The 27,959-nt window shown below is 41.8% G+C and overlaps 1 protein-coding gene across 23 annotated transcripts in view; it reads left to right on the forward strand.

Annotated features, from left to right (window-relative positions):
• Positions 1 to 27,959, forward strand: part of LOC147151059 (adhesion G protein-coupled receptor L3) — a 129,110-nt gene that overhangs the window by 15,960 nt on the left and 85,191 nt on the right. For all 23 annotated transcript variants that reach the window (XM_086014345.1, XM_086014360.1, XM_086014274.1 and 20 more), the window contains exons 2-3: positions 13,641 to 13,706; positions 26,462 to 26,650. In XM_086014345.1, coding sequence (XP_085870471.1) covers positions 26,596 to 26,650 — 55 coding nt within the window. In that variant the 5' untranslated portion in view covers positions 13,641 to 13,706; positions 26,462 to 26,595. The remainder of the gene's footprint in view (positions 1 to 13,640; positions 13,707 to 26,461; positions 26,651 to 27,959) is intronic.

Consider the following 27,959-nt stretch of genomic DNA (forward strand, 5'->3'; position numbering starts at 1 on the left):
GGTTATTCAAGAACAAAACTGAAACTATATTGGACACACTGCAAGAAAAATAGTGAGAATGCGCTGCGAGGTCTTTCTTCGAAGTCAACACTGCGAACGTCAGCTTTACAGATGCCAGGTCAGTGTCAGCCACGCGCTGCAATTAGTTGAGAGTAGGGCTGAGGCCACAAGCGGAAGGCCAGGTGCTTTCCTGCTCGTCGTTATCATGCTTCGCGTCGGCTTTGGATGACGCAAACCTGTCAATTAGCGTGTGGCCTCAACAGGCTTGCCTCATTTGGCCCATTAGTGTCTTTTGTCGGGAGTACCCGCGAATACTCACCCCGCCGCCGCGCGGGTCACCGCGGCTTAGTTGCTCGCGCCGACTGGATATACCCTCGGCCGCCTCTTTGCGCGTTCGCCTTCCGCCACTGCCGCCCCACTCTCAGCACATTTTCCACTCGGCTGATAAAATAAGCCACACTTTGATGAGCTTTCGGCGGGCCCGCGGTGCTTATGGCTCAGTAAATGCTTTTATAGAGAGACGCACCGCAGGCTCTCGACTGGAATCGGCCACATGGCGCGTTCTCGTATGTTCTCATATGTTTTCACATTTCTTGAGTTTCCTGACGGGAGGCTCGTGATGGGACCCGCCCCCTAAAAATGGAATATTTGTAATGTTCGCCTCAAGGCAATATGAGTATTTGTCTGAATAGTCCTGCTTTTGTTCCTTCTAGATCGTTTGACTATGCCGTGTCCTTGATGCGGAAAAGGCTTTTAGACGGTTGGGTGTGTGAATGGTGCTTTTTGTAAATTTTCTGCTACACTGCAGAGGATAAATACACACCCACATTGTTTTTTCTTTCTTTCTTTGAAAAAAAACATATACTTTGCTTCTTGTGCGTGTTGGCCTTTTGTTTATTCAGGTCACTAAAGATAGGCTTGTTTGAAGATTATTCGCACTCACTTTGAATGATCCGTGTTTATGTTTCATCTTGATTTAATTTAAAATGGGGAATGCATTTATTAAAAAGCTGCAATTGAAATAAGAACAGACTTTAAAGTGCCAGTGTAATTGTCAGCTTTAAAGTTGCCACATGAACTCTTTTTCGAGACAGCCCTTCAAAAAGCCCTTTGCTGTGAACTTTTTTGCCCACTTGCGGCTTTTGCTTGTTTTTTTTTTTCAAAAGGCCACCAAGAAGTTCATCTTTCCAGATGCTTTATCTGCTCTTCATAAGATGCTTCGACTTTTGCACTTTTGAATCATAATCAAAACGCCAGCATACGCGTCAGCTTTACAGGTGCCATTTTTACTTTTCATTTCGATCAAGACCTAAATGATTTCTTACAAGCATGACTTAAAAATGCCTTTGGCAAGAAATGTTATGCCTGTGTGCAGCTTTTGCTCTTTTAACTCTTTATATGGCACTCAATGAAATACTGAGGAATTCAAAAATCTACTTTGGAGTGTTATTGAGGTTCATACATTTGAAATATTTCCATTGCCTCGCAGAAAACCAAAGTAAATGAAGTTACCGTATTTGGTCCCTTGCCCTGAAGTGGTAGAAAAAAAAAAAAAAAAAAATACAACAAAAATACTCATTTTGTGAAAGGAACGCGTATGTTTCACATTAGAACATAAGTTTTAGAAAATGAGTGCTGATACAGACTCTTTTCTAAATCAATTATATAACAATATATATACACCTTATAACACACATGCAACATACGTAAAACACTTTTATGTACTTACAGTACGACTTTAAATACTGTATAACTTACAGCATAACACACAGTTCATCTCTATGTACTGTATAACAGTATAACATTCATCATGTAACTATATAAACAGTCCAACATATACACAGTACTATTTTCCATTAGTACACCTTATCTTATTCGTGGTACATAATGAAGCAGTTGCGCTCACTGTTCATGCAAAGGTGGACCTTGCAGACCACATTTGACCTCACAATGTGGCCTTTTGTGTTGCAGTACTCGCAGGTCTGCCAATTGGCATGTACACGGGCGTGGAAGGGGACAGGTCAAAGCGCACAGCCTCATTTGGTATGTGGCCGATTTGACAGACGTCTGACGGCTGGCACCCTTGAACACCTGGATTCGGAAATCTTTCAGAGACCGGCCATTCGCTCCAGGGCCTTACTGTCGCGGCGGTACACAACCCGGGCATTTGTGATACTGACATCGATGACATAAGCAAACAGACGAGAGTACCACCTCTTGGACAAGGTGGGGGTGCGGTAGAGGTGTACTAGCATGTCACTCTTACGAATGCCCCCCATGTTGACGTTATAACTCCTGATGACAGCCGGACAACTCACAGACTCCTTCATCTTGGCCTCACTGCAGTATCTGATGATTGAGGACATTGGCTCCACCCCCCCCCCCCCTGTGTCTGTTGACAGCAGAGTGCCTGTTCTGTTGTCCTTCCATCTGAGGGCCAGTATCCCATCATCACTGTTAACAATAGTCATAACTACCACGGCGCATAGCCTTCTTCTCCATCTCCTTGATGGACTTGAGTGGAGGATTTTTTTTTAATTCTGTTGTCTCTTGCTAACCCTGTGTGCAATTCTGAGGTAGTGCACTAACTCCATGGCGGTAAAGAAGTTGCGGAAATTACCCCAAAATACTCACTTGCTCCATAAAGGGTTAAAAAAAAAAAAAAAAAAAAATCAAAACGTTAGCTTTACAGATGCCACATAAGGCTCTTGTTAAGATATCCAGCTAATTATACAAACTGAACATGACAACGACGAGACGGCCCGACATTAATGCGAAAAGAGTGAGGGGAAAACAACACAGCCCCTGAAAGGTGAGTGTGGATGGCCGCCATTAAAATGCTAATCTGCCGTATGGGATATTTACTGCGTGGCGCTAATGCACTTTAAAACAGGCTCTTTGTCGCTCAAGCCCATCGCCGAACCCCCGTTGAGCCTCAATAAATCAGCTATTAAAAAGCCGATCGGACCTGGATTTACGCAACAGCGCATGGCTGCTCTGTCATTGCTTTGGGAACCGCGGCAGATATATGAAGACGCCACTTCATAATTGCAGGAGACGATAGAGGAAATCTAGTACTTTTTCTAGTGAAATTTGCTCCATTGATTAGAAAAACTACTCTAAAACTACTCTAAGTTATTTCAAGTCGTCATATATATATATATATACATATACATATATATATATATATATATATATATGTATGTATATATATATATATATATATATGTATGTATATATATATATATATATATATATATATATATATATATATATATATATATATATATATACATATACATATATATATATATATATATATATATATATATACATATATATATACATATATACATATATACATAGGTCCACTGATAGTGTAGTGGTACACACGCCTGAGTTGTGTGCGGGCAGCGTGGGATCGATTCCCGCTCAGTGACAGTGTCTATGTGTGCCCTGCGACTGGCTGGCGACCAGTTCGGGGTGTAGTCTGCCTTCGCCCATTGACGGCTGGGATAGGCTCCAGCAATTCCCCGCGACCCTGTATAGGATAAGCGGTTTGGAAGATGACATGACATGACATATATACATATATATACTTATATATATACATATATACATATATATACCTATATATATATATATATATATATATATATATATATATATATATATATATATATATACTTATATATATACATATATACATATATATATATATATAAAAAAATATACACATACACACTGTGTATGTATATATATATATATATATATATATATATATATATATATATATATATATATATATATATATATATGCATGTATATATATATATATATATGCATGTATGTGTGTATACATGTATATATATTAGGGGTGCAATGGTGCAACGTATGCTAAATTACGTTTAGTTTAAAGATTTCAGTGTCTTAATAATTTACAAAATTAAGAGATCTTTATTGTTAGTGTATTAGAATATCACTCGAATAGTTCACTTTTTCTTTATTTTTTCTTAAGAATATACTGTTTACTTGTCATCTTTTCAAAATAAACATATATTTTTTTAAAAATGGTTTTTTTGATTGTACCGAAAATATACCGAACCGGAGTGTATATATAATATAATTTAAATAATATGGGCTCAACATAAATTGAAATAGATGTAATACACTTTGATTGATTCATTTATAACAATGACAATGATGAGTGATTTTTTTTTGGGTCGTTTAATTACCTGACATGTTTCGGCGTGTTACTTCCGCCTCCAAAGTATGGCTAACAAGGAAGACAAAATGAGATGTAATACATGTTTTTTCTTTTTGTCCGGGCTCTTTAGGACGGATGGTGGCTTTATTTTGTGGAAGGTGGCGACGGGCAACTTGACGCGCCGAGCTCGTGCCAACGTAGGAACAACATTCACTTCATTAGATACGCTCTCACCAGCTATACTATATTTCGCATTCCCTTCCCAGTGGCCGTGCATATTTTAGCCGCATACATTGTTTACATTGCTCCCCGAGCCCTCCATTGAGGTTTTATGTCTGTTTTTTTTATGACACCATATTCAACAGGAACAAGGCATAAAAACTGGCACCGGGGGCGAAACTGCCATATCAGCTCTTTTGATAAGTCGGCGGGGGCTCGTATTGTGTTTTCACGACAGCGTGGGGGGCTGCGGCTATGGAGGGGGCAACCCACGCTCGGCTGCAGACACATTCCAGGGTAATCCCATATTAGTACACGTGAATTCATTTGCATTCCCCCCAAAAAAAAAAAAAGAAAAGAAAGCGCGAGGGCGGTAAATGTTGCTGACGCAGGAGTAATGACATTAGGCGCAAGGTGAAAATAAAACATTTGAATAAAAGCGAAAGCAGCAGGAGGCTGTAAATCTGCTCCAAATTTTGCCGACGCCTCGTCCTCAGCGTGTCACGCTGTGCGCCCGCCTCGCTCAAATCAGACGTCAATGAAAAAGACCGCCCATTGGTTAACTCTTTAGGCGGATAGTCGAAAGCAGTATTGTTCTCGAAGTAGGGATGCAGCTATCGAATATTTGGAAACCCTACTGAAAATTTGACTGAATAATCGAGTATTTTATCGGATAAAAATACAAAATATACATTTTAGCTTGGTTTGAATAACAATTAACACAGAATGGAAAATAACACATTTCGCGTTTTAATTTTGACCTAACTTTACTTCAATTTCAATTGCGCATAGCAGCATGAGACTGCTTTAGACAACGTGACGTCAGAACCACAGTAGCCATTTTGCTGGCTAAAACGGCACATCTGAGTAAGGCAGGCGTGTCAAAAACTGAACAGTAGGAACCGCAACTGCGTCAGGCTGTCAACATCAAAGCGTGCAGTCATTTTCGCCTTTGAAACTGCCTTTGAAAAGTAGTCTCGCTGAGCGGCTAGCTGCTAGCCGCTAACACTGGCGACAAGCGCCTTATAATACAATGTCAGTGTAATTAATTTGAGTTATTTAGCGTGCTTTACTATTGATGATTTCAGGGTGACGTGTTGATATTGGTGGCAACATTTTGTGACGGCAATATAAACTGACGCCAAATACAGTAGGGAAGATGAGTCAAGTTAGCCGCTACACTATCACAACCTCAAAATAAAAGCGTACCAAGGCATTGGTGCCCGTGTATTATTTGGTAAGGTAAGATTTATTTTGAAGCTGGAGTGGACACTAAAGTGAACATCAGTCCCTGCAATGGACATATACGTTGTCGTCAAACTCGTGAACCAGTTAAGACAGTGGACTATGCTAAAATTGCAGATTTAGTCGATTTTACTAATCTCTCTTGAAGGCCTTTTTTTGCTTTTGAGCTTTTTCCAAAATTGACTTTCTCCCAGTGTCTGATTGTCTGAAATGACCTCATTGTGTTGTGTCCCTGCCAATCTTAAGCAGCCGTGGACAAAATATCACCCGAGTCAATATTTTCTAACGTTAACAACACGTTTCCAGCCATTACAAACAGTTTGATCGTCGGCATAAAACGACACACAAACTCCAGTGCAATTTCATCCCTCTGCTGTTGTCACGGTAACGCCACTTTGTGCATCGATGTGTCTTTATGAGCGTTGCTCTTCATTAAGCACTGTGTGCCTTCAGAGAAACACGGTCACTTAGAAGGCTTGTGATGCTCGACTTGGTATCCGCGCGACGGGGGCCGCTGCTTCCTCGCTGGCTGCCGTTGCCCGGGTAACCGGGCTCTGGACGCCGTTCAAATTGGTTAACGCATGCTGACACTTTGGGGCCCGCGAAAAGGTCTCCCTTTCAATGCAAACGACCTGCTTTGCATGATTTGGAGACACCTGGGCAGAAATCCCGACGTGAAAACAAATGGCGGCGCTTTAAGATAACACAATGCAAATCTAAATGTCCTCACAGGTCATTATGGTCAAGCACGCCCCCATTGGAGGGTTCTATGAGCAGTCATGCAAAACACTGTCATTCAAAATTAATAGGATGAGACTAGAGGTGGGCGATATAAATCGTTAAATCGATATCATCGGCAATCTGGCTTTCACGATGTGTAATTTTACATTATCGAGTATTAATACTGCCTCGAAAAGCGAGTGAGCCGACGGACGCAAAGTACGAGGGACTGCTGAAAATCAGTGCGCATTGACGGCAGAGGAGGAGGAAGTGATAATCATTCGCCGAATCAGCGGGCAGGATCCGGTCACGTGACTCTGTCCGCACTCTAGCCGAGCTATGTTTCAAGTGTGGGGGAGCGTCCAGCGGGGAATAATAGCAAGGCGCGAGTCCACGTCGTCCGTCGTCTGTAAATGGTTTGGGTTTGACAAGACTGACGTCGGTGGCAATAACATTGTTAGATGTGCCAAAACGGTCCCATCGAAGAGCAATTCTGTTGCACCACGGGTCACATGGGTCACGAGGAAAACTTGGCGACCGCGCAAGCAGGCTAAACAAAAGCTTAAACACACGCACTCAGAAAACAATCGCCGGGTTGAACCAACAAACGCACTCACTCCCGCCACACACACGCCCAGTACTTTAGCGAGCAAGTCAAACGTGACGGCCTGGATGTTCGGTTAACATTCAGTTTCCACGATTGTAGTCCGCATCATTCATAACCGGCCTGTATTCCCGAGGAGTTTGTTGCAAAAAACTACGGCGGCTTATCAGTGTGACGCCATCATACAGCCAAACATGAATAAAGTCACAAGTCTCCATATCACAGCGATGAACGAATGGGAAAATGCACTTTTTCGGTAAATTGCAGTTTTGTTATTCAACTTTATTCCGAATACGGTGGCCAATATATGAGAACGGGTGTCGTCATGACGACGTCTTTTTTTTTTCTCTCGCTGGGTGACACACATATCAAATGCATTTTTTCCCATTCTGATTGCTCTAGTAGTTGGATGTGGTACACCAGTACTCACTGCAGCTCAAAATGTCCCATCGTTATGGAATAACAGCAGAGACATTTCAATGACATAATTATTCCCAAAAATCAATGTAAATCTATATAATTTTTTGGTTCTTTATTGTTAAATATTGTCGTAGAATATCATTATGTTTTGCAGAAGCTGTATTTAGCAATTTAAAAGAGATGTTGTTACCAAACACTATCCACAATTGGTCTGTGAAGCAAAGTGCAGATTAAAAATATTTTTTGTAGAATATCGTCAGATTGTCGTTATCGAGTTTTTGGAAAAAATATCTATATATATATATGGCTTCTTGAGGCATTTTTGTGGGACTACACTTGACTGAAAAGCCTCCCAAATTTCATGTTTCAGTCAAAAAGGCTATTGGGGCTTATTTTTTTGTTTTGTTAAATTCTAGAGAGGATGATTCTGAACCAAAATGGCAGCACAGCTTCAACCCTAAATGAAAGACTTCCTGTTTCTTTTCGGGCTTGGGATCTTGAGACTTTTTTGTGGGTTTACATGTGATTCAGCAGCCTCCCAGATGTCATGTTTCAAAGTCAGACTGGCTTTGGGGGCTGGTTTTTTTTTTTGTGTGTGTGTGTAAAATTCTAGGGAGTGGTACCGAACCAAAATGGCAGACTTCCTGTGTCTTTTCAGGCATGGGATCTTGAGACTTTTTTGTGGCACTGCACATTAGTGAGAAGTCAAACTGGCTGTGGGGGCTGATCATTATCATTAACGTGGTACCAAACCTAAATGGCAGTTCCAAACCAAAAAGGCAGACTTCCTGTGTCTTTCCAGGCATGACGCGGCTCTTAAATTTCATGTCCCCGCCTACCAAGCATACATTTTGCAAGATTTTGTGAGTCAGGCCTTACTACTTAGGTAGGTGCTGCTGTTTTGGTTAGCAACACAATACAGAGGTAGACAGATTTACCGCTAGTCCGTGGCCGCAACCGTAAACCAAATAAGACTTTGCGGCCTTTTTTTCGGGTAGAAAGTCTTTTTGTGTGGGCCGAGCTCATCCAGCTCAGGAATAAAGTGGATGAAAAAAAAAATCCGCCCCGTGGGGCGACTAAAGCCAGATGAATAATGATTGCACATGCTTTGCTTTTCCGTGGCATATTCTTCATTTTCCTTCACCCCGTCTCACTTTTAAGGTGAGAAATCCCAAATCCTTTCCTTCCAAAAATTGCCTGCCACTCCGCCACTACTGGGTAGCATTGGCAGCGGGGGGGATTGGGGGGGGGGGGGGCAATTTGCTGCCTTACAAGCGGCAGTAATCAGAAGCTGTCGGGTGTGAAGTGTCCTCTGCTGTGAGGTGGACTTGACGGCCGCTATCAGGAAAAAAAAAAAAAAGACAGCATTAAGTCCCGTCTCGGCTGGCAAAATGGTTGTTTGTCAGGTAAAAGAGAGTTGCTGGAGTGCGTCCGTACGTTTTCATGACCCCCTCATCATCATATATCATCGTCAAGCTCCTTTTTACATGGCCCCCCCCAATACCAATCATTGAATTTCCATATTTGTTCAATCACCTGTGCCCGAAGCCGTAAAAACAACTACCTGCTGAAATTTTGATTTGCATCTGTTTACCTTAAGCATCCCCACGTTGCTATCGCACCCGTCTCTACTTTTTTTTTTTTTTTTTTTTTTTTTGGGAGTTGATGGCCCTAAACGGGGGTGCGAATGAGCGGGAGGCTGCAATCTGGTTCCATCATCCGGAGTTTTAATTTTAAAGTTGAGAATCAGTCTTGACAGTGGACATAGTATTTGAGTTCAGAGGTGCGAAAGTATGCTAAAATTGCAAATGACTTTAGATTAGATTCATTTAATTTGATTTATTAATGTCGCTAAACTAGTTATTTTGCGATTGCGTCTTTCCCTGAAAACTTTTTCTTCAGACTTCTGATTAGCTGATATGACCTCAAAGTCACAGGTCCTTTTTACATCAGATTTCCATATTTGTTTAATTTACCTACTCCCAAGCTGTAAAAACAACTACACGATTGATTGTTTTGCATCTGTTTATCCCTGCCGTACGCAAACGGTGCACCTTTTTTTTCTTTTTGTTCCTTATTTGTGTGTGTGTGTTGGGGGGGGGCGTAAGGGAAGCTGCAATCTGGTTCCACCCTGCCCCAGAGTTTTATTTACAAGCCCAGCCTAGCTATAAAGAGCGCAATTTATGACTTACTTTTTAATTAGAAATAATGTCTTGTAGCTTTTAAGTGATGGATGGTTTAATCAATATATAGAGCGAGCAGGCCCGATGATCAACATCCCGCCGAGTAGCCTAACTTAACACTTTGCCTTTCACGAGAAATATGCACTGTTGACTTTCTTTTTTGGTCCGCTTCTCCGTCATCGCCACCAAGTGAATCAAGCTTGCTCTGTCACGGCGTATTTGAGCAAATATGCACCTCAATGAAAGCTTTTTTCTGCGGCGGCGGCAGCTTTAAGGAGGACAACTTCTTGATGGCGCATCGACTCCAATGCGATGTGACAAGCTGGGAGGAATTTCAAAAATAACAAAAATGGAGAATGAGGACTTTGAATTAGGCCACAATTGCGGAGGAATAGAATGGTTACAAGCTTAAAGCGGAAGACAACCCAAACATATTTTTTTTCCCAGAATATGTTCCCAGCAGGCCCACTAGTTGAAACAAGGCATTCTGATTAATGTTGCGTTTGTGGAATATAAATTAAGCAGCAAAATGCACTCGTTTTTAGCCATCTCCGGGGGCGGCCATTTTGTCGACTGAAAATGACATCACAACTGCTCACAACGACCAATCGCGGCTGACCTGTTTTCTGAATCTGATTGGTCGTTGTGAGCAGTTGTGATGTCATTTTCAGTCGACAGAAGACAAAATGGCCGCCCCCGGAGACGACTAAGAACGAGTGGATTAACACTTATTCCACAAACGCAATATTTATCAGAATGCCGTGTTTCAACTAGTGGGCCTGCTGGGAACATAATCTTGAAAAAAAACATGTTTGGGTTGACTTCCGCTCTTTAAACTCGTAAAACAGTTAAAATTTGTGAGATGCATAGCCTCAGTATGCCAAATTACTGCATTTATGAGCTAGCATAGTAATACCATTAATAATGAATATTACATGAGTAAGAAACATTGGTAAGATATTAGTGAGATACATATCAAATTTCAGTGGTGGCCAAACAGGGTTTTTCAATCAAAAAGTGAAATGTAGCAGACCACCTACATCAAAGCTAACAGATGAGATAATTTTAGCCCCACGTTCACACACACACACACACACACACACACACACGCGCGCACACAGGCATGTATCACCTGTCCTTGAAGACCAAACACAACGGTTTGCTTTCTCAGTGCTTAGCGTTGCGTTCACCGCCTCAGGCCTTAATAAGAAATATGACACAGATCCTTGGCTATGCTCTAGTCAATGCTTAACTGACCCCACTCCGTCTTGACCCGGGGTGGGTTCGTTCTCGCTGGCATCCCTCCTTCTGCTGAGCTTATCAGGCCTCCTTTGTGCAAAATAAGCCCGCAGATAAGCAGTTATATTGGGGCCGGGGTTACTCACGTCTGTCTTGTTCATTCATCAGAATCCCACTAATTCCCTCCCGGAAAAGCGTCTTTTCCCAGAATGCAGGTGTTGCAACGCACACAGGGCACGCCTGATCCGTCCCGTGCAAACATTTAGTCACCGGCGCCGGCTTTTGTATTCCCGTCGAGTGCTGAATATGTACACGCTCTGTGAGAGTGTACACATGGCTAATCTCATTGATGGCGTAAAAACATTCTCCTGATATGTATGCAGCGTGAGCCCGTGATGACAGGCGAGAATTCTTCCTCTTTTGTTGAACTCGCACCTGCTTTATTTTGCGCCGCGTGGACAAACGCGGCGAGAAATCGTCTTCCGGATTTGAGTGACATCACATGATATTACATTGCTGCAGCTAGTTCTAAAAATAACATGTGGAATGAGATATTTTGTTTCTCACACACAAAGCAACAAGTAAAATAAAATGAAATAACATACATACGTGTTGCTATTTTAAGGAAAACAATGTAATCACTTGTCTGCATTAAATAGAAAATGAAAAATATTAGAGGAAATTTTTTTTGTCCTTTTTTGTTTCCAAATACGCAGCGAGGACTCAAATTTGGACTCGTCTAATCGGCCTCAACGGTGTGCATTACACCCGATCGCTTTTCCTCTCTTTTGTCAAGCGGGCTACACGAGACAAGCGGAGAACAAAGAGAACCCTCGCAGTCTGTTTTTTTTTTGTTGTTTTTTTGGGCCGTGTAATAGCATCCCTTTGACAATAATTGGGTGTGAATGAAACACTTGTGCTGGCCTCCAATGAGGTTCACGCAACGAGGTGGAGCAGCGTGTTGCGTCAATGGACAAATGCTTGGTGGCACGGCGTCCAGGAGATTGATTGAGAGGTTTTTGGCGGGGGCCTAATTGTGCCGCGCGCCATCTGCCCGGCTTCCGGAACCTGCCGGGCATATGACAGCTTCCAGCGGAGTCGCTGACGAGCAGATGTGCGCACCGACGCCATCATTTACTACTTACTGTAGTTTCTGGTTCCTCGAAGTACCCAATCAGGAAATCTGTTGAACTGAAACCATAATTGCAGAGAAACGGAATGGGGATGAGCTAAGGTAGTTCCAGAACGTTAGCTAAACGCATGATAGTCAGATGCGTAGCATTAATTAAAAACACACTAAGGTTAGACTTTAGTAAGGCTCAAAGTAGCGAAATTCCTAGCGCTAGTGAAAGTCACGACATTTGTTAGAAACTTAGCATTCATAAGTATAGCATTAGTAAGACGCAAAGTAGAAAGGTACATGGCACTAGTGAGGTGCCAAGTAGTAAGGTGCGTAGCATTTGTGAGCAGTGTTGCTACCTTGAAAAAGAAATTGTACTTTACTGATTACTTCATTTAACAAGTAACTCAGTTACTTTATTGATGTCTTTATTTTAAAAGTAACAAAGTTAGAATACAAGTTTCTTAATTTGTTACTGTCATCAGAAGCGACAACCCCGCTTAACAAAAAAGTGACAACTAGTTTTGCTAATACTCGAACAGTAATGATTAAGTGAAACATTATTTTTCAAAAGTAAAATAAAAACAACCTTTATGACTTAAACTTTCACTGGACATACATGTTCAACTTGATTTTAAATAAAGAAAAAAATGTCTATTCAATGTCTAAATAAAAGAATATGAAATAAAGGCAAGCTTTCTTGACCTGACGTATTTAATTGTTGATGCAATGGTAAAACTTAACTTTTACAATGTGATTTGTTTAGAAATATAACAAAAAAATTCAGGGATCTTCTGCACCATCACAACCTGTTGGAAACTGGAATGTCCTCCAAATGTTTCTTTAAATTCGAACCACTTCCTTCATTGGCGTGTACTAAAACGTACTAAAAACATTGATTTGGCGCATACGTGACGTCACTCCCACAGCCGACAAGGCAGAGATGACCTCATTCCATAATGCCTCACGTTAGAAGATCTAAATTGTTTTCTTTTATATTCCATAATGTGCAGTTGTTTGTTGTGTCCGTGTTGCTTAGTAAAAGGGTCCGTTTTACCTCCTTTATTTTATTGTTAATTAACTGTTGGATTAGTTGCATGTGCAAACCATAGTGCGGCTAAATCTGATGTCTTGTTATCGTTCAGACACATAGCGCATGTTGGTAGCATAGCATTTGTAAGACGCATAACAATCATACAATATATCACATCAGTTCCGATCATAGCATTGGTAGGCACATAGCATTAGTAAGCACGTAGCATAGCATGGCTTGAGTTTAATGTAATTTGCTAAAGCAAAACAGTTTGTGTTGTTTCTATTAGTGCTGCCATTGACGGAATGCATTTGCATAAATCAATCCCCCCCCCCCCCCCCCCCACACACACACACACACACTCACTCTGATTCAGTTATGCCATAGAGATGATTGGCAGATGACTTTTCAAAAAAAATCTTGAATCAATACATTAATTTGCTGGCAGACTGACTGCCAACATGGGAAATGTGTTCAAATGGCAACATTTCTCTGGTCTAATCAGGAATACCCAAAGGAAATTCCAAATCCAAGTGGCCATCATGGTTTTTCAATGTGTGCTTTTGTATGAGCTGGTGTCCCTGCGCTGTCTAATAAAATGTTTTGTTTCATTCTTCATCTGTATTATTTTCTATTTTTTTCCCCTCCAGAATAAAAAGAATGCTGGGAGCCACCTGATTGGATGCCAACTGTCCAGCTGGACATTTGCAAATAAGGTAATCAATTGCATTTGCATGCCAAATCTGTTGCGTTCAGTTCAGCATGTCATGTAGTTTGACACCAGGGTGGTTAGCTCATAAAAATAACATGAAATTAAATGTTTCTAAAACCGAAATATACATTTAAACATTACAATAAAATTGTTACCATTTATATTTGTTTTTAAATACATTTCAATAAAAATCACAAGATTGATGCTATGTTATTCACAACCCCTTCCAAAGAAAAAAGTAATATAATAATAATAATTAATATTATAGTATGTTGGTTGTGGTTCTAAAAATAAAATAAAATTGGTGCTGTTTCCAAAATAAAAATAAAATAAAATACAATATGGCTTGTTCTTTTATAACAGATTTATGGAATGAAAACATTTAACTGAATAATAAAATATGGAAACTATTGCTAAAAAATTGAATAATAAACTACATTTATAAACAGAAAATAAAACATGTAATATAGAATTTGTAAAATGTAATATATATGTAATATGTAAAAATGTGTGCTGTTAATGTTAAAAGAAATGCAATTTAATTGGTCCAATTGCATAAAATATTTCAAAATCTAATTTCATTGTATATAATTCATAATACTGGTACTACTTGGTGCTGTTTCTACAAAAAAAGTAGAATATAATTAAATTACATTATAAATGATTTTAATTTTTTGTAATAATCAGGTTTTTGTCAGTCTTTCCCAATGGCCTCTTGGCCTGTGCGCTTCATATTTTGCATCCGCAGCCGCTCTCGTCATTACTATTCAGTAGATGCACTGTTTGGCACAAGGACAAAAAAAAAAGTTTGCATAATTTATTCAAAGCCGTCGTGACTGTTTGAATAATGGCAGGCGGCCTTTTAACTAAATAGGCACACTTCGGCCTGCACATAAAACAAGAGAAAACTTTATTTGTATACGACTGCTCCGCTACTGGTAGAATTCATTAAAGTCCCGATGGATTGGACTGGATTTGACGTGGCGACTATTTCAATCCCGTCGCTGTCGCCCGTCTCAGAAAGTTGACGTTCGTCCTTCGGTATTCAAATGGCTTCTGTGTGTAGAGATTGTCGTCCAGTGCAATAGTAAAAGAAGAATCTTACTCAATTGAATCAGCAATAGAGGAGTGCCGTATTAATTTGAGTCTGCTGCATTGAGATTCAGAAAAGAAAATACAACTATACAGCCGATACGATAACCATGATGTGACATTATAATCAGGCACTGTCAATCAAAATGCCTCATTATCAACGTTTGCAAGGAACTGAATTTTTGTGTAAAAAAAAAAACAAATAAAATAGAATAAAAAAAAAAAATCCATCCTTCCACAAGCTGAAGATCAGTAAATAAGCTTAAAATCTTCGCCTCGGCCCGAATTGGCTCGACTACAGTATTTTGCCTCTGGCAGAGTGAAATGGTCTTTTAAAGTCCTAAAGCAGATGTTTCCTAGGGGAGAGGCGAATAAAACTGCTCCCCGACCATCCAGGTGTGTCCACAGAACTGTGTCTGCGTAAATCCAGTTTTTCATAATCGCCCCGAGCGATTTCAGCCTCGTCGGCGTGTTCCCGATGGAACAATGTCCAACATATCTGATTGCGGTGTGACACAATGTCAAACAATCCTCCAGTTTCCTGCTTTGAAAAGAGCAAACTGGCTTCTGTGGCAACCGAGCTCTTGAAATTTGAGTCACAACGACTCCTCGCTTCCTTCCAGGTCAGGTCAGGCCAAAAGAGAATTGCTTTGCCGCTTCATTCTGTTTATTTCTATTGTGTGAGCTAACTGTCACCTTGTACAATAGTAATGAAATCATGAAGACATTTTCAAAAGTAGCAATCACATAAATTACAGGACACATACATTGCGTGGGCTTTTTTTTTTTTTGACTGTGGGTTAGGGTTTGGTCACCGGGTCGGGGATGACATCTTGCCCCAAATGCAGCAGTTTAAATATCTTGGATTGGATTGGATATCTTGGATAGTCGATTTATGTCCCCACTCTCACCTATGATCACAAGCTTTGGGTCACGACTGAAAGAACAAGATCTCGGATACAAGAGGGCGAAATGAGTTTCCTCTGCAGGGTGTTCTGGGTCTCCCCAGAGATAGGGTGAGAAGCTGTGTCATCTGGAACGGCCCTCAGAGTACAGCTTCTGCTCCTCCGCGTCGAGACGAGCTGGATCAAGTGGCTCTGGCATCTGGTTAGGATGCCTCCCTGGTGAGGTGTTGCAGGCATGTCCCACTGGGAGGGATGAGCCCGAGTCACACACTAGAGAGTATATGGCCGTTTCTCAATTGGTGTTTTTGTCTCTTACGCCCTTGTTATCTTTTGAAATGTCCTAAGTCCGCCCAAGTACTGTTCCAATTGAAGGCACGCATAAACCGAGAACGCACAGAATGCCCGGATGTTGTTCTCGTCTTCTAGCTTAAACCAAGGATACGTCGTGGGTGACTTTTGAAGACTTGGCCGTGGGCAATTTTCCCAAGATGCATTTCATGCTGCTATCATGGAAATACGTCAGAGTCAGGGGGTTTCACAAGTACACAGCCGTTTCAAAGAGACTAGCGTACTTTAGATATACTTTCTCGAGTACGCTCTTAACGGAAAACCGTACTTGGCGAGTTCGCGAGACTGTACTCTGCGTACATCCAGATAAAATGGGTGGGGAGAGCGAACCTTGGGCTTCTCTGCTTAGGTTGCTGGCCCCATGGTCAAAACATGCATGGATGGAATTATTTTACCGTGAGTCCATGAATTTCTCATGTAAAAACTGTTTGTTTTTGCGTGGCAGACGTCCCGTGTCTTTTCAGGCATAGCTTATTGCTATTTCTACTCATGATTGGTATGCCTGCGGTTTCACGTAGCTAAGCAAAAGTGGATTCAGGGTCTGATTTTGTATTTTGATCACGACAAAGAGATGAAGCAATTTGGAGAGCGACGACACTCGTTCAGGGGTGCCAAAGTCTCATTCAATTTGGACATGGCGCAGAGACCGCTTTGACCAAACGACTGGCACCGAATTCCTGGACCAGTTGGTTTGGACGCGGGTGGAGGGAGTTGTTGGTGGGGGTGGCGGCGGAGGGGCGGTGGGGTAGGTGCCTCTGACAGACGTCCAACACACACAGCTGACTCCTCAGGCTGGTGAGTGGAATAACATCATCTGCGCAGGGCATCAACGATGGCGCTCGTATTTCCTGGCAAATATGCCCACTGGGAGGGGCAGGAAGCGTGGAGACAAATTCTGAATGGATAGTTTGGCGACTCCTCGACAGACAAATTGAACGGCGACATAAAAAAAGCCTCTCTCCACGAGAATAATGATAGGCACGTCTCATTAAGGGATGAATTAAAGCCCATCCCGCTAAAAGTCTGTTACCATCTCCAAAGTTGAGCGGCGCCATCAAGTGTGATGGATACTCCCGCAACGAGATTGGAAAATGAGTGATGGGTCGCAGCCGTCGGGGGAGTGGGGACCCGAGCGGCATCAATTTGGGAGCTTGTTTTTAGACAATTTATCGCTGGGATGACTGCACGTTGGGGCTGAAGAACAAAAAACTACCAAGCCCGAAGGGCCAGCACATTTAAAAAAAATTATTTGTTTAACATTTATTTTTCCAGGTAAGGCAAATGGAGAAAGAAGTCTCATGACGACCTGGCGGTACACAGCGGAGTTAAACAAAGCTAAAATAAAAAGAAATGTAAATACAGACAACAAACTCTACAGTGTGATATACAAGTTACATAACTCATTAATAATCCATAAACCCTACTGTGGTCCTCTTACAGGAGCTTTGTCTGAGGTTGTTCTTCCTCCTCCATCCTGATTATGCTGTTTTTCTTTTCCTCTGCAAAAGTGGGGTGCTGTAAAGGCCCAGGTGCACCAAACCGACGTCGGAGGTCGTTAAGCGTCGTTGCGTCTTTAAGCGCCGTCTGATTGGTGTAGCGGCCACCGTCGTAGTGTCGTAACCCGCCTGTAAGCGTCTTGGGAGCGTTTACGTTTGTTGAATCGGCGTCGCCAGTCGTGACATTTGGTCACTCCGATTGGCTGTTAGCTAGCAAATCAGCGCCCGGAGCGCCAAGGTGAAGTGACAAAGGCGGAAAAACAGTGAGCACGCCTCCGCTGCCTTAATCTTCTTACAAGTACGAGAGCGAGGGTTGACAATGTAAGTAATGTAAGTATTTCACAATACCGTGTCAAGAACGCGATGGTTTACTTCGCGTGGGAGTTCATGGTGAGCGAAGAATAGAGCCGAATGCATTGTTTACGTTGTTATAATCAGCCCCCGGCCAACAGCTTTCCGGTTGGATTTTTCTAACAATGAGAAATAGTGACTACCGCCGCCGATGGTATGGAAGGGTATTACATCTTATGCATGTGCATGTACTTTAACGGTCAGCGTCGCTGGCTGTCGTTGCGGTGTGCTTTTGTTGCACCTTGTGGTAAAATGACAATCAACCTATTCTTACATCGTAGCACTTGGTGAATGACAGACGCAGAATGTGTGGGCGGTGGTATGCATGATGAGCAGTGAGTGGAGACAGGGTGGGGTTTTGCCAACGAGTGTTTATTCGATAAACATAAACCAGTGAATTTGTCCGCGAGACTGACTGACATTGACATTGGCTTCAGGTCGCACGGCAACATTTTACATAATTACATTTCATTAATTAAATCCACAGCTTCTCCGTTCATCATCAGCTCTTGAGCATTCACATGCAATTTCTGCAGAATTTGCATTCTTTTTTTGATTTATTTGGCCACACTCTCACTGAAATGAATGAGTGCACATTTTTGGGAGGGTTGAGGTAATTAGCGCCTCCCTCGCTTCGAGTGGGCCAGCAGTTGTTTGTGGCACAAGTGGACGACTAGAACGGTACCAGAGTGCGATTAAGGACTTGGACAGAGGACTCCGTTGGTGATCGAAGCCACTCGGCGTGGAATAAAATATGTCGTGGGGCGCCGTATATATCCCCCTCATGGACAAGATTACATGTCTTTTTCTTTCCGGTCTAATCCCTCAGAGCCTCGTTTGTATCAATCCAAATCCTTTACCCCAATCCATGTTGTGCATTTTTAATGGCGGCGACTGTAACAGAAGAGCCTAATTCGGCTCATTCTCTTTGAGCCTGGGGCCAGTGCAGCTTTAGATTATTGCGCAGTAAAGTAAAACGCTTTTACCAAGACTCTTCAGTGGAGTATTTTTTTATGAAAAAAAAAAAAATAGTCATGTCATTGAAATGGATGTTGATTCATCGAAGTCATTACATTTTGTCATAAAAAAAAAAAATCCACATTTCACGTTTCACCCCTGAAATACATTTACAAGAAATGAGATTATGGAGATATGTTTTTATTTCAGTCATTCATTTCAATTGATTTAAATCTGGTCCTAACACTAAAATAAATACATTTAATGAACTTAATGAATGTTTAAAAAAACCTAATTAAATATGTGACCGGAAAAAATGACCACATTACTTTATATTCTATTGACTTAGTTGATTTAAGACTGGTACAAGAAACATTCTTCCTCGTGACAATTGATTTAAACAAATCTGCTAAATAAACAGTGATTAAGCCATTTTCCCCAATTAAATTCTGGCCTAACCCTAGGAATACTATGAAATAAGTGAATAAACTAATTTTATGAATTAAATATATAAAAATAAATATGGCCCTAAATTTTATTACATGGCTTGGACGAACTAACATATTACTTCACATAAAAGCTATTCTCTTGACTTTTTTCCTTTGATTCTGGCACAAGAAACACTCCCTTAAATACATTGACATAAAAACAATACATATAAAAAAGTATGAAAACTTTTTAAATGTATTCTTTACACATCTCCCTGGACTAACTAATGGGTGTAAAAACAAACAAATGTTCGCTAATTAAAGTGCTGCTTTGATTACAAAATTGTGATGTGAAAAAAAAAACATTGACAAAAAAGAGAAAAATTCCTGCTGTGTCCTGCTTACAGTAAATATAACATACCCTGGTTGACACCGGGATGAAAAAAAAAAAAAAGGAAAAAAAAAAGAATTGCTCGGAATTCATGAAGCAAAGCGATCTATCATCGGGTGTTTGAGGTCTCGCTAAGATCAGGCACCTCGAGGCCGGCGGCGGTGATTCTTTTTGTTCCTGCAGCCCTGAGAGCATTTGCCTCGACAAGAGAGGCGTCTATTGCTGTCTTTGTTCCGAGACGTACCCCAGGAGGATGTTTGCCCAGACCAATCAAACTCCATTCACTTCTCGTCTGAGGACTGCCAGAGCCCACCTCCTGAGTACGGCGAGCTCTTGACACTCGCATGCTTGGCAGGCGCCTCTTCCCTGTGGCTCGAGGGGAGAAAAACAAACCCCCCCCCATTAAAGATGATTATCTGTGCGTTTTCTGGAGGAGGGCCTTTTGGGAGAAAGGTTAGCAACCAGGAAGGCCTCAGTTGATTTTTTTTTTCAGGTTGGGAGAGAGGTGTGTCACCTCTGTTTTGCTCACCTGGAGCCATGAGATTGCAGAAGGTTCTTAAAGGTCAAACAAATTGTGGTGTGGGAACGTCTTTCTTTACTCATTCACTGGTAGCCGTTTTCAAAGCAGAGTTCCCCATATTGCCAGCCGTTTTAGAGCATTTTGGCTGGGTCTTTCAAGACCCACAGAATATTTTGTTCCGCCACAATATAAACACCGAGCCAACCAAAACCTACCGGAAAAGTTTCTTTCGAACCTTTTCCGTTCTCTCGTAATCATCAGTAGGAACAAAGGTTCAGTTTCGGTTTACTCAAAAGCTGTGCTGATCTCAAAGTCAAAGTGATACAACGCCGCCATCTACAGGGATCTGTTTGTCATCACAGTGGTTTGGAACCACGAATTTCACGGACAAGCTGGGCGAGAGCCTCTTACACACTGAGATACGTACGTGACAAATATGTACGTCAGTGGCGTTAAACGCTTGGAATCCAGTTGGCGAATATGAACTTGGACAGCAGTTGAATGAGTTCACTTCAGTTCAAATCTGAATTTTTCCTCACCTTGACTTTCGAGATTACAAAAACTTAATTGAAGCAGGATTCCCAAACGGCGGCGTGCGCACCCCATAGGGGTGTGTTGGAATTTTTTGGGCCTTAAACACAACATCGACTCCAAACGAACTTTTTTTTCTATGTTGTTTCCGAGTCGGGTGGTGTGTCATCTCTGTTTTCCCCAACTACAGCCGTGAGATTGTGGGAGGTGCATCTAAGGCCTTTGTTGACTCCAAATGGCCTTTGATTTGACGACGTACGCGTCGGAGTTGGGGTGCGTCATCTCTGTATGGGCTGTGGAAAGGGTGCATGGCTTAAAATATTTGGGCAATGCCATTGAAATGAATCTACTTGGTTCTTATGGTTTATTTCTATATTGTTTTGAGCCCCCCCAAAAAAGTCCCAGTGAGCAGATGGAAGGTGGTATTAACGTGGTAATCACTTCTGGATTGAGCGTATCGCCTGGCTGAGGACGCTGTGCAATTCCTGTTTTAAAGATTTCATTAGATTTTGTGCACGGCATCAGATAATGATATTGAAATGCAACGCGCTGTTGGGATCAGTGCTATTGACATTGGTGTAGTGCGGACGCAGGCGCCGAGCTGAAATTGATGTCTGTGCGTGTGTGTTTGTGTCATTGCTTTTTCCTCCTCCTCCTCCTCAAATCTGACTGGGAATGAAGTGGAAAATTATGCATGTGGTGTTAGTCAGGAGGAAATTGAGACCTGAAGTCAAATACAAATAAGCTTACAAAAAAAAAAAAATACAAGTGTGAAACTCAACTTTGGAAACAGCCCTCTGTTGCTTCTAAGTCACTCTGGAGCCGCTCAGAAATTCAGCCTGTACCAGATCTGAGCGATATCTCGGTTAAACTGCCTAGTTTGTACTTGAACTCATTCACTGCCATCGACGAATTTACATGTCTTTTCACAGTTTAGCCATTCAATCCCAGGATTTTTTTTTCAAACGTTAGGGTAAAAGAGGGTCTGAAAATGCCTGGCAGTGAGCGAGTTAAGAACCTTTTGGGAGGCAGTCTTGTGGTCTAGACTAGCTTGTCAGGTTTCAAGTGGTCCAGCTAGTAACTCTAATGCAACCGAAAAAGGTCAGATTAACACTGCTCCAAAGTAATGGGCTGATCAGAATGACAATGCTCATTTCCTACCATACAAGATTTTAAAAGGGGTTGGCAGTGTTGTAATCTAGACTTGCTTGTCAGGTTTTAAGTGGTCCAATTAAGGGACTCTGGAGCAGTGGAGAAAAGTCTTAATTCACACAGTTCCAGAGCAAAAGATAACCATAGAAAGAAACTACTTGAGTTGTACCTCATGAATGTTTTAGTGGGCAGTGTTTTGGTGTAGACTCGATTATCAGATTTCGAGTGGTCTAAGTGACTCTGGGCCAAAGCAAAATGGCCAAATTTAGTTTCCGCAAATGCCTGAGCTAGTCCTGTTTCAAGCAGGCTCTATGTTGCTGACCGACTTTACCGCGCCTCAAGAAGTACGTGTCCGTCGTGCCGACATGGGTAAGGTCGTGTTTTGCCAGGCCGATCATCCATCATACCAATAACCCTGCCAATGCTGGCCAACCCGATCTGCGTAAAAAACTGCTTGCGTCGGCACAACAGCTCTGCAATATATTGACGGTTAAATCCATACATGCTGGGGTCACACAGGTTTCGCCATCTTAAATTACCCAAATTCCTCAGTCGAGGGCAGAGTACGCATAAATGGCAGACAAGCACGGGTTGCCGTGGTAACCAGGCCCACCTTGAGCCAGTGTGATGTGCGGTAATCCCCGCTGTGCATCTTGTCGTTTTATATGTGTCCTTTCCTCTCGTGGCTCAGGTTGTGCTCAGGAGTAGGAGGGTTTGGTTGTTGGGGGGGGGGGGGGGAGGGGGTAGCGGACGTTTGGGCGGTCCCATTACTTAAGCCGAGCCATCAGTCACACTCAAGAGGCTGATCATGAAGGACCAGTCGGTGAGCGCGCAGGCTAAAGTTAGCGCTATTATCTGCCTGTCACTGGCTGGCTGTGTCGGGGTCCTTCGCGGGGAGCCAATTGTGTGAATGGATGCCTTGCTGCTCACGTTGTCAAGCTTCGGGGATGTCACGGCCTATTCATCTTCTGCTTTCCAATTCAGTCAACTCTCACCTCTTCGGCAATGAAAAACTCATTTATTCATGCCTATTTGCCTGTCTGTATTGCCCTGAATGTGAAAAGCCGGTGGTAAACTTGTCAAGGTATAGAAAAAGTTCTTAGTGGCAGTGGTGGAAGTTAACAGCTGATCAGGTGGTATTGGCTATGGAAGTTACAGTAGTTCTAACTAAAGATAAAGAATGCAGTAAACAGAGGGGAAGAGCCCCGCTTCCAATACTGGAAAACAGAGTAATTGATACACTACCCAAATGTTTCTCGTTGTCAATTTCACAAAATTCGCTGTTCATATATTTAAGAATTGAGTATCTTCTGTATCCAGCACGGAGTTACAATTGTAATAAAATGGTTAACAGGAAAGTTGTAAATAATATTTTTATGGTTTGCAAAATGGCGACAAATAATGGCGAAAGAGTGCTTCTTTTTTTTTTCTTTTATATCAATCTCGAAGCTATTTATTTTTTGGAGTGATATTGTAAGATGAGTTTGAAATAATGTCCTGTGTGTTCAACAATTTGTCACTTCAAGCCCCACCCAAAATTTCATATCTGACCGTCTTGGTTTTAATCACCGAGCGCTGAAGATTTCCCTTGGCGAGTGCTCATCAATCAAAACCTATGAGAACGCTGCCACAGATGAACCTTCATTATACACCTCATTTGCATAAATGCACACTAGCTCCTGCGATAGCCCACGCCCATGCAAGATAGGCATCAGTCATTGGAACGCGATCCCACTTCATTACAACATGTTAGGAGGGTGTGACTACAAAGACCATGTGTGCGCGTGCGTATGCGTGCGTGTGTGCGTGGGTGTGGGGGTGTGTGAGTGTGAGTAAGTGACCCCATCAGATAGCGCTGAGGATTGAGTTAACATGTCTGGGCTTTGCTATTGTTGTAGCATGGCTTCTCTGCGAATGAAAGCTCTCTTTTGTCCTCAAGCTCCGGAAACTCTGTCCACAGAACATTTGTGTCACACTAAGAGCACGGTGGCCAATATGTAAATTTATAGTTGTGTATTTAAATATGAAAAATATATGCAAAAGGTATGCGACATTTCTCTCATTTTTTTAGGGCGGATTTTTTTTTTTTTTGTAATATGTTTCTTCATTGAAAAGCCATCTCTCAGGGTGCAACAAAGCAAAATGACTCACCAGGCTTTGTTTAAATCAGTTTTTCATGTTTAATGCCAGATTCATCCAGTTCCACAGCAAATGGATAATCAAGGGTAGGAATGTCTCGTGTTTAGTGTTTAGTTTTGTGTTTCTAGAGTAATGGGAAGAGCCAATTTTACCCAGTTCCAGAGCAATTAGCTGATCGGATGTCTTGGCTCAATCTTACAAATCTGAGGCGCTCAGTGTGAGCATTTGGTCTTGCCTGAACTGGTCAGGTTTCAACTGGTCTATAGAGACTGAACCTCTTGTATTGAGCGCTCTAAACCTAAATGGGGCAATGTGTATATATCAGGCCTCGTTTGAACAAATTGATTTCAAAGGGTCCATTTTAGTACCTTCGAAGCAATGGGAAAGCCAAATATATGCTGTTTCGCAAGTAACTATCATGTCATATCAGAAAAAATGACTTTGCCAATAGTGCACTGTGATAAAGTAGTCTCCGTGATGATGCTGAAGAGGCGTCGCTGGACTTGCTAAACGTTGGCCATAGCATCTAAGGGAGTTATCTTAAAACCCCCTCACTCCAAGTACCCTTGAAACGTCAGTGCCGTAATGTATCACACGAGACTCCTTCAGGAATACAAGACACGTTGGCATTCCTTGACTACTATCTTGTTTTTTTTTCCTTTTTTTTTAAACCTCGTCCAAGCTGCTCTCGTAAATATATATTTTATGATGTTCTCACTTGGCAGCGGGTGCTACTTCCTGTACTTGTTTTCATTTATTTAGGGGGCAAATTAACTACTCTGATAGACTAGACTTTTTTAAGTGGCATTTCTCTGCCGACAGTCTGCATTGTACTGTATATTCCTGATATCTGAAAAGAACAAGGTTCCTACACCCAAAACACATATCCTAAACCTAATGTAGTATACCTTCAGCATAACTCTATACCTTAACTATATACTCAAAATTTATATCCTTGATGTAATCCTAATTTATGTTTATATGTGTATGTATATATATGTAGATGTGTATGTAGATGTGTATGTATATGTATGTGTATATATATATATATATATATATATATATATATATATATATATATATATATATATATATATATATATATATATATATATATATAAATACACACACTAACCTAACCCAAAACCCAAATTTTATATAATATACACTAATCCTGACCATATACCCTTACCCAATACCCCAACTCTTATCCACTCTACCCTAAACCTAACTGGAAACCCTAACTCTATATCCAAAAACCTACATCCGAAACCTAGTCCTTAAACACTAACCCCGAAACCCTAAATTCTCTTAAACTAACCCTAAAACCTTTAATCCTTACCAGCTATTCCACGCTGTCGCTGAAATGGAGTTGCGCAAATCATTGATAAAGTCCTCCAATGGTCAAACAGGAGCAGGTTTAAGTGGTGCACCTTGGATTCATGATAGCTGCCCTCTTCATAAGACCTTTATTATCTCCAACATAAACAATCTGATTACACTAATCTCGGATTTGGGAAATAGTCGGGATTAGGATTATAAAATGGTTACATGCCAGCGCAATCATTGCCCCGACATGTCTCGAGTATATAGAGCAGGGGGGCGGTGAAGCTATTGCCCGTGGGCTAATATGAGGCCTCCCCCATTGGAAAATTCCTCTCTTCAATGCAGTTGGGATTGGGTCTGCGGTCCTTTGCCTTGCATCACTTTGCACGGATTATGGTTTTACAGCAGATTGTGTCTGCTTTTGGATAATAGAGGGCCTAATCATTGGAGATCATGCGACAGTATATGCCACTAATGGGGGCTAGCTCATCAGATTATAGACCACCAACCAGTGTAACCTCCTCCTTGTATAAATACGGAGAATTTATATGTACTGTATGTCAAGAGCTCACTGAAATTCATATTATTCCGCGATTATTTTTGTTAACCCCTATCATACTTCTGACACCAAACCCTCAACCTTACTCTAACCCTAACTCTCAACCATAACGCTTAAACCTAGCCCAAACATTTACTTTAGTCAATCACATCTCTCTCTGACCACCAAAACCTAGCCCCTAACTTGAACCCCAAACTGAAACATAACACTTATCCTAACCCAACACCCAACCCTAAACCTAATTCAACACCTAAGGCTAACCATACACCATAACCTGAACCTAACACCGGACAAAAGGGATTTAATTTTAGGGGTAGAAGGATGAGAGGTTTTGCTCTTTGACCTAACCTAACACTGAACTCCATCATAACCCTAAACATAACGTAACGTAACAGAACCCTGATCTAGCACCTAACCCTTGCCCTCATTCTACATACTTACCCGTACGCCTTACCTCCAAAACCCAACCCTTAACTCTATCAATCCAAACCATAACATAATGCTAATCCCTCTGTTGTGTATACATACACTCCATTTGACGTGCATTCGTATTTTTCTCCCCAGGAGGCTTCGGACATCAGCGGGTAGCGGTGCAAGTAGCACCAAAGAGCAACAAGCACCCCATCACTCTGCTTTTGGACCTGAAGGCCTGAGTGCTGAATTCCAACTTGAGCAGCGGGCGGTACGAGGGGGAGGCCATGTGGACCGCACGCCTGCTAGTCCTCGCCAGCCTCTTTGCTCCAGCTGCTCTGGGTATGTTCATGAACGGTTTTACTAAGTCTGAATGCTGAGACAAGCATTCCTGCTGTTACTTTGCATCTAAAAAATGTATCATGATTGTGCCGAGAGAGACGCGTACACACTGTTATGGGCACCCCAAGTTCATAGTGAGGAATGCTAAAAAAAAAATGTATTTCCACATTTATTTTGTGTCAAAAACGTACAGTTTGAATGTTGAGAGGCAAACCATAGCACTTGTGGTGTTTTTGGTTTGTTGTTTGTTTGGACCAATATGTTAATCACAACAAAAACAGCTCATAAGAGTTTTTACATCAATATCTATGGCATTGCACTGCCAAAAACGGTGCTTTTAGGCATTCCACGTTTTCTCTTGTGTCAGTTAGTCACTTGATACGTTTTTAGTGGCACCAGACATTAGAATGAACAAGAAATCCAAGAAAGCATGGCCGTCTCATAATTTTTGCATTGGCTGAATTTTAAGAAGCCTTCCTGCTATTATTCTGCATCTAAAATGTATTGCCTGAATGCTGAGAGACCAGCATCCCTGCTGTTATTTTGTGTAGAAAAGCTGGTTTGAATGATGAACTTGAACACTAATGTTGTACAAAAATGGCACATTCTTGGCATTCAGACTTTTGTTTTGCATCACAACAACTATTTTGTCTGAATGGTGAGACGAGCAATTCCCATTGAAAGTTTTCCTCCAAAATGCATTGTCGTAATGCTGAGAGGCAAGCACTGTACGTGCATTATTATGATAGAGCAATTGTGCAGCCGCAGAGGGTTATTCCTCCACCTTGACGTTTCCCCTGAGAGGCGTACGCCGGAGAATGCTGGCCTACTTTGGGATCCATAGGCCCCCTTTTGTCTGCAAGAATGGACGTGCGTTGGGGCGTGTATAGGTTAGGGTTAGGGTTGAGGGTAGCAACATAAGTCAGACAGGGACAAGCGAAAAAAAAAAAAATGTTTTCACCAGGTTGAAACACACACAAGTAAAGCAGCCATCACCTACGCCCCCCCCCCCCCCCCCCCCCCCCCACTGCGCTATTGTTTTTGGTCACAGTGAATAACAATAGAAAAATCAATGCGGCAAACAGCAGGCACATTAATCATGTGTCGTGCGCATGTAAAAGGCTCCGGGATAGATTTGATATTCTTTCCGCCTAATACCGCCTGGCGCAATCTGAGACGGAGCAGATGTAAATGGATCACGTCCTCCACTTATTAGCACCCCCTATTGGTTTCTGCGCTAATGACAAAAGCACACCCTGTTGTAACATGAGGGCCATGACAATGAATTCAAAGCGATCACGTTACTCAA

This window comes from Filicampus tigris, chromosome 2, assembly GCF_054856515.1.
Source record: "Filicampus tigris isolate MCC_2025a chromosome 2, RoL_Ftig_1.0, whole genome shotgun sequence".
NCBI lineage: Eukaryota > Metazoa > Chordata > Actinopteri > Syngnathiformes > Syngnathidae > Filicampus > Filicampus tigris.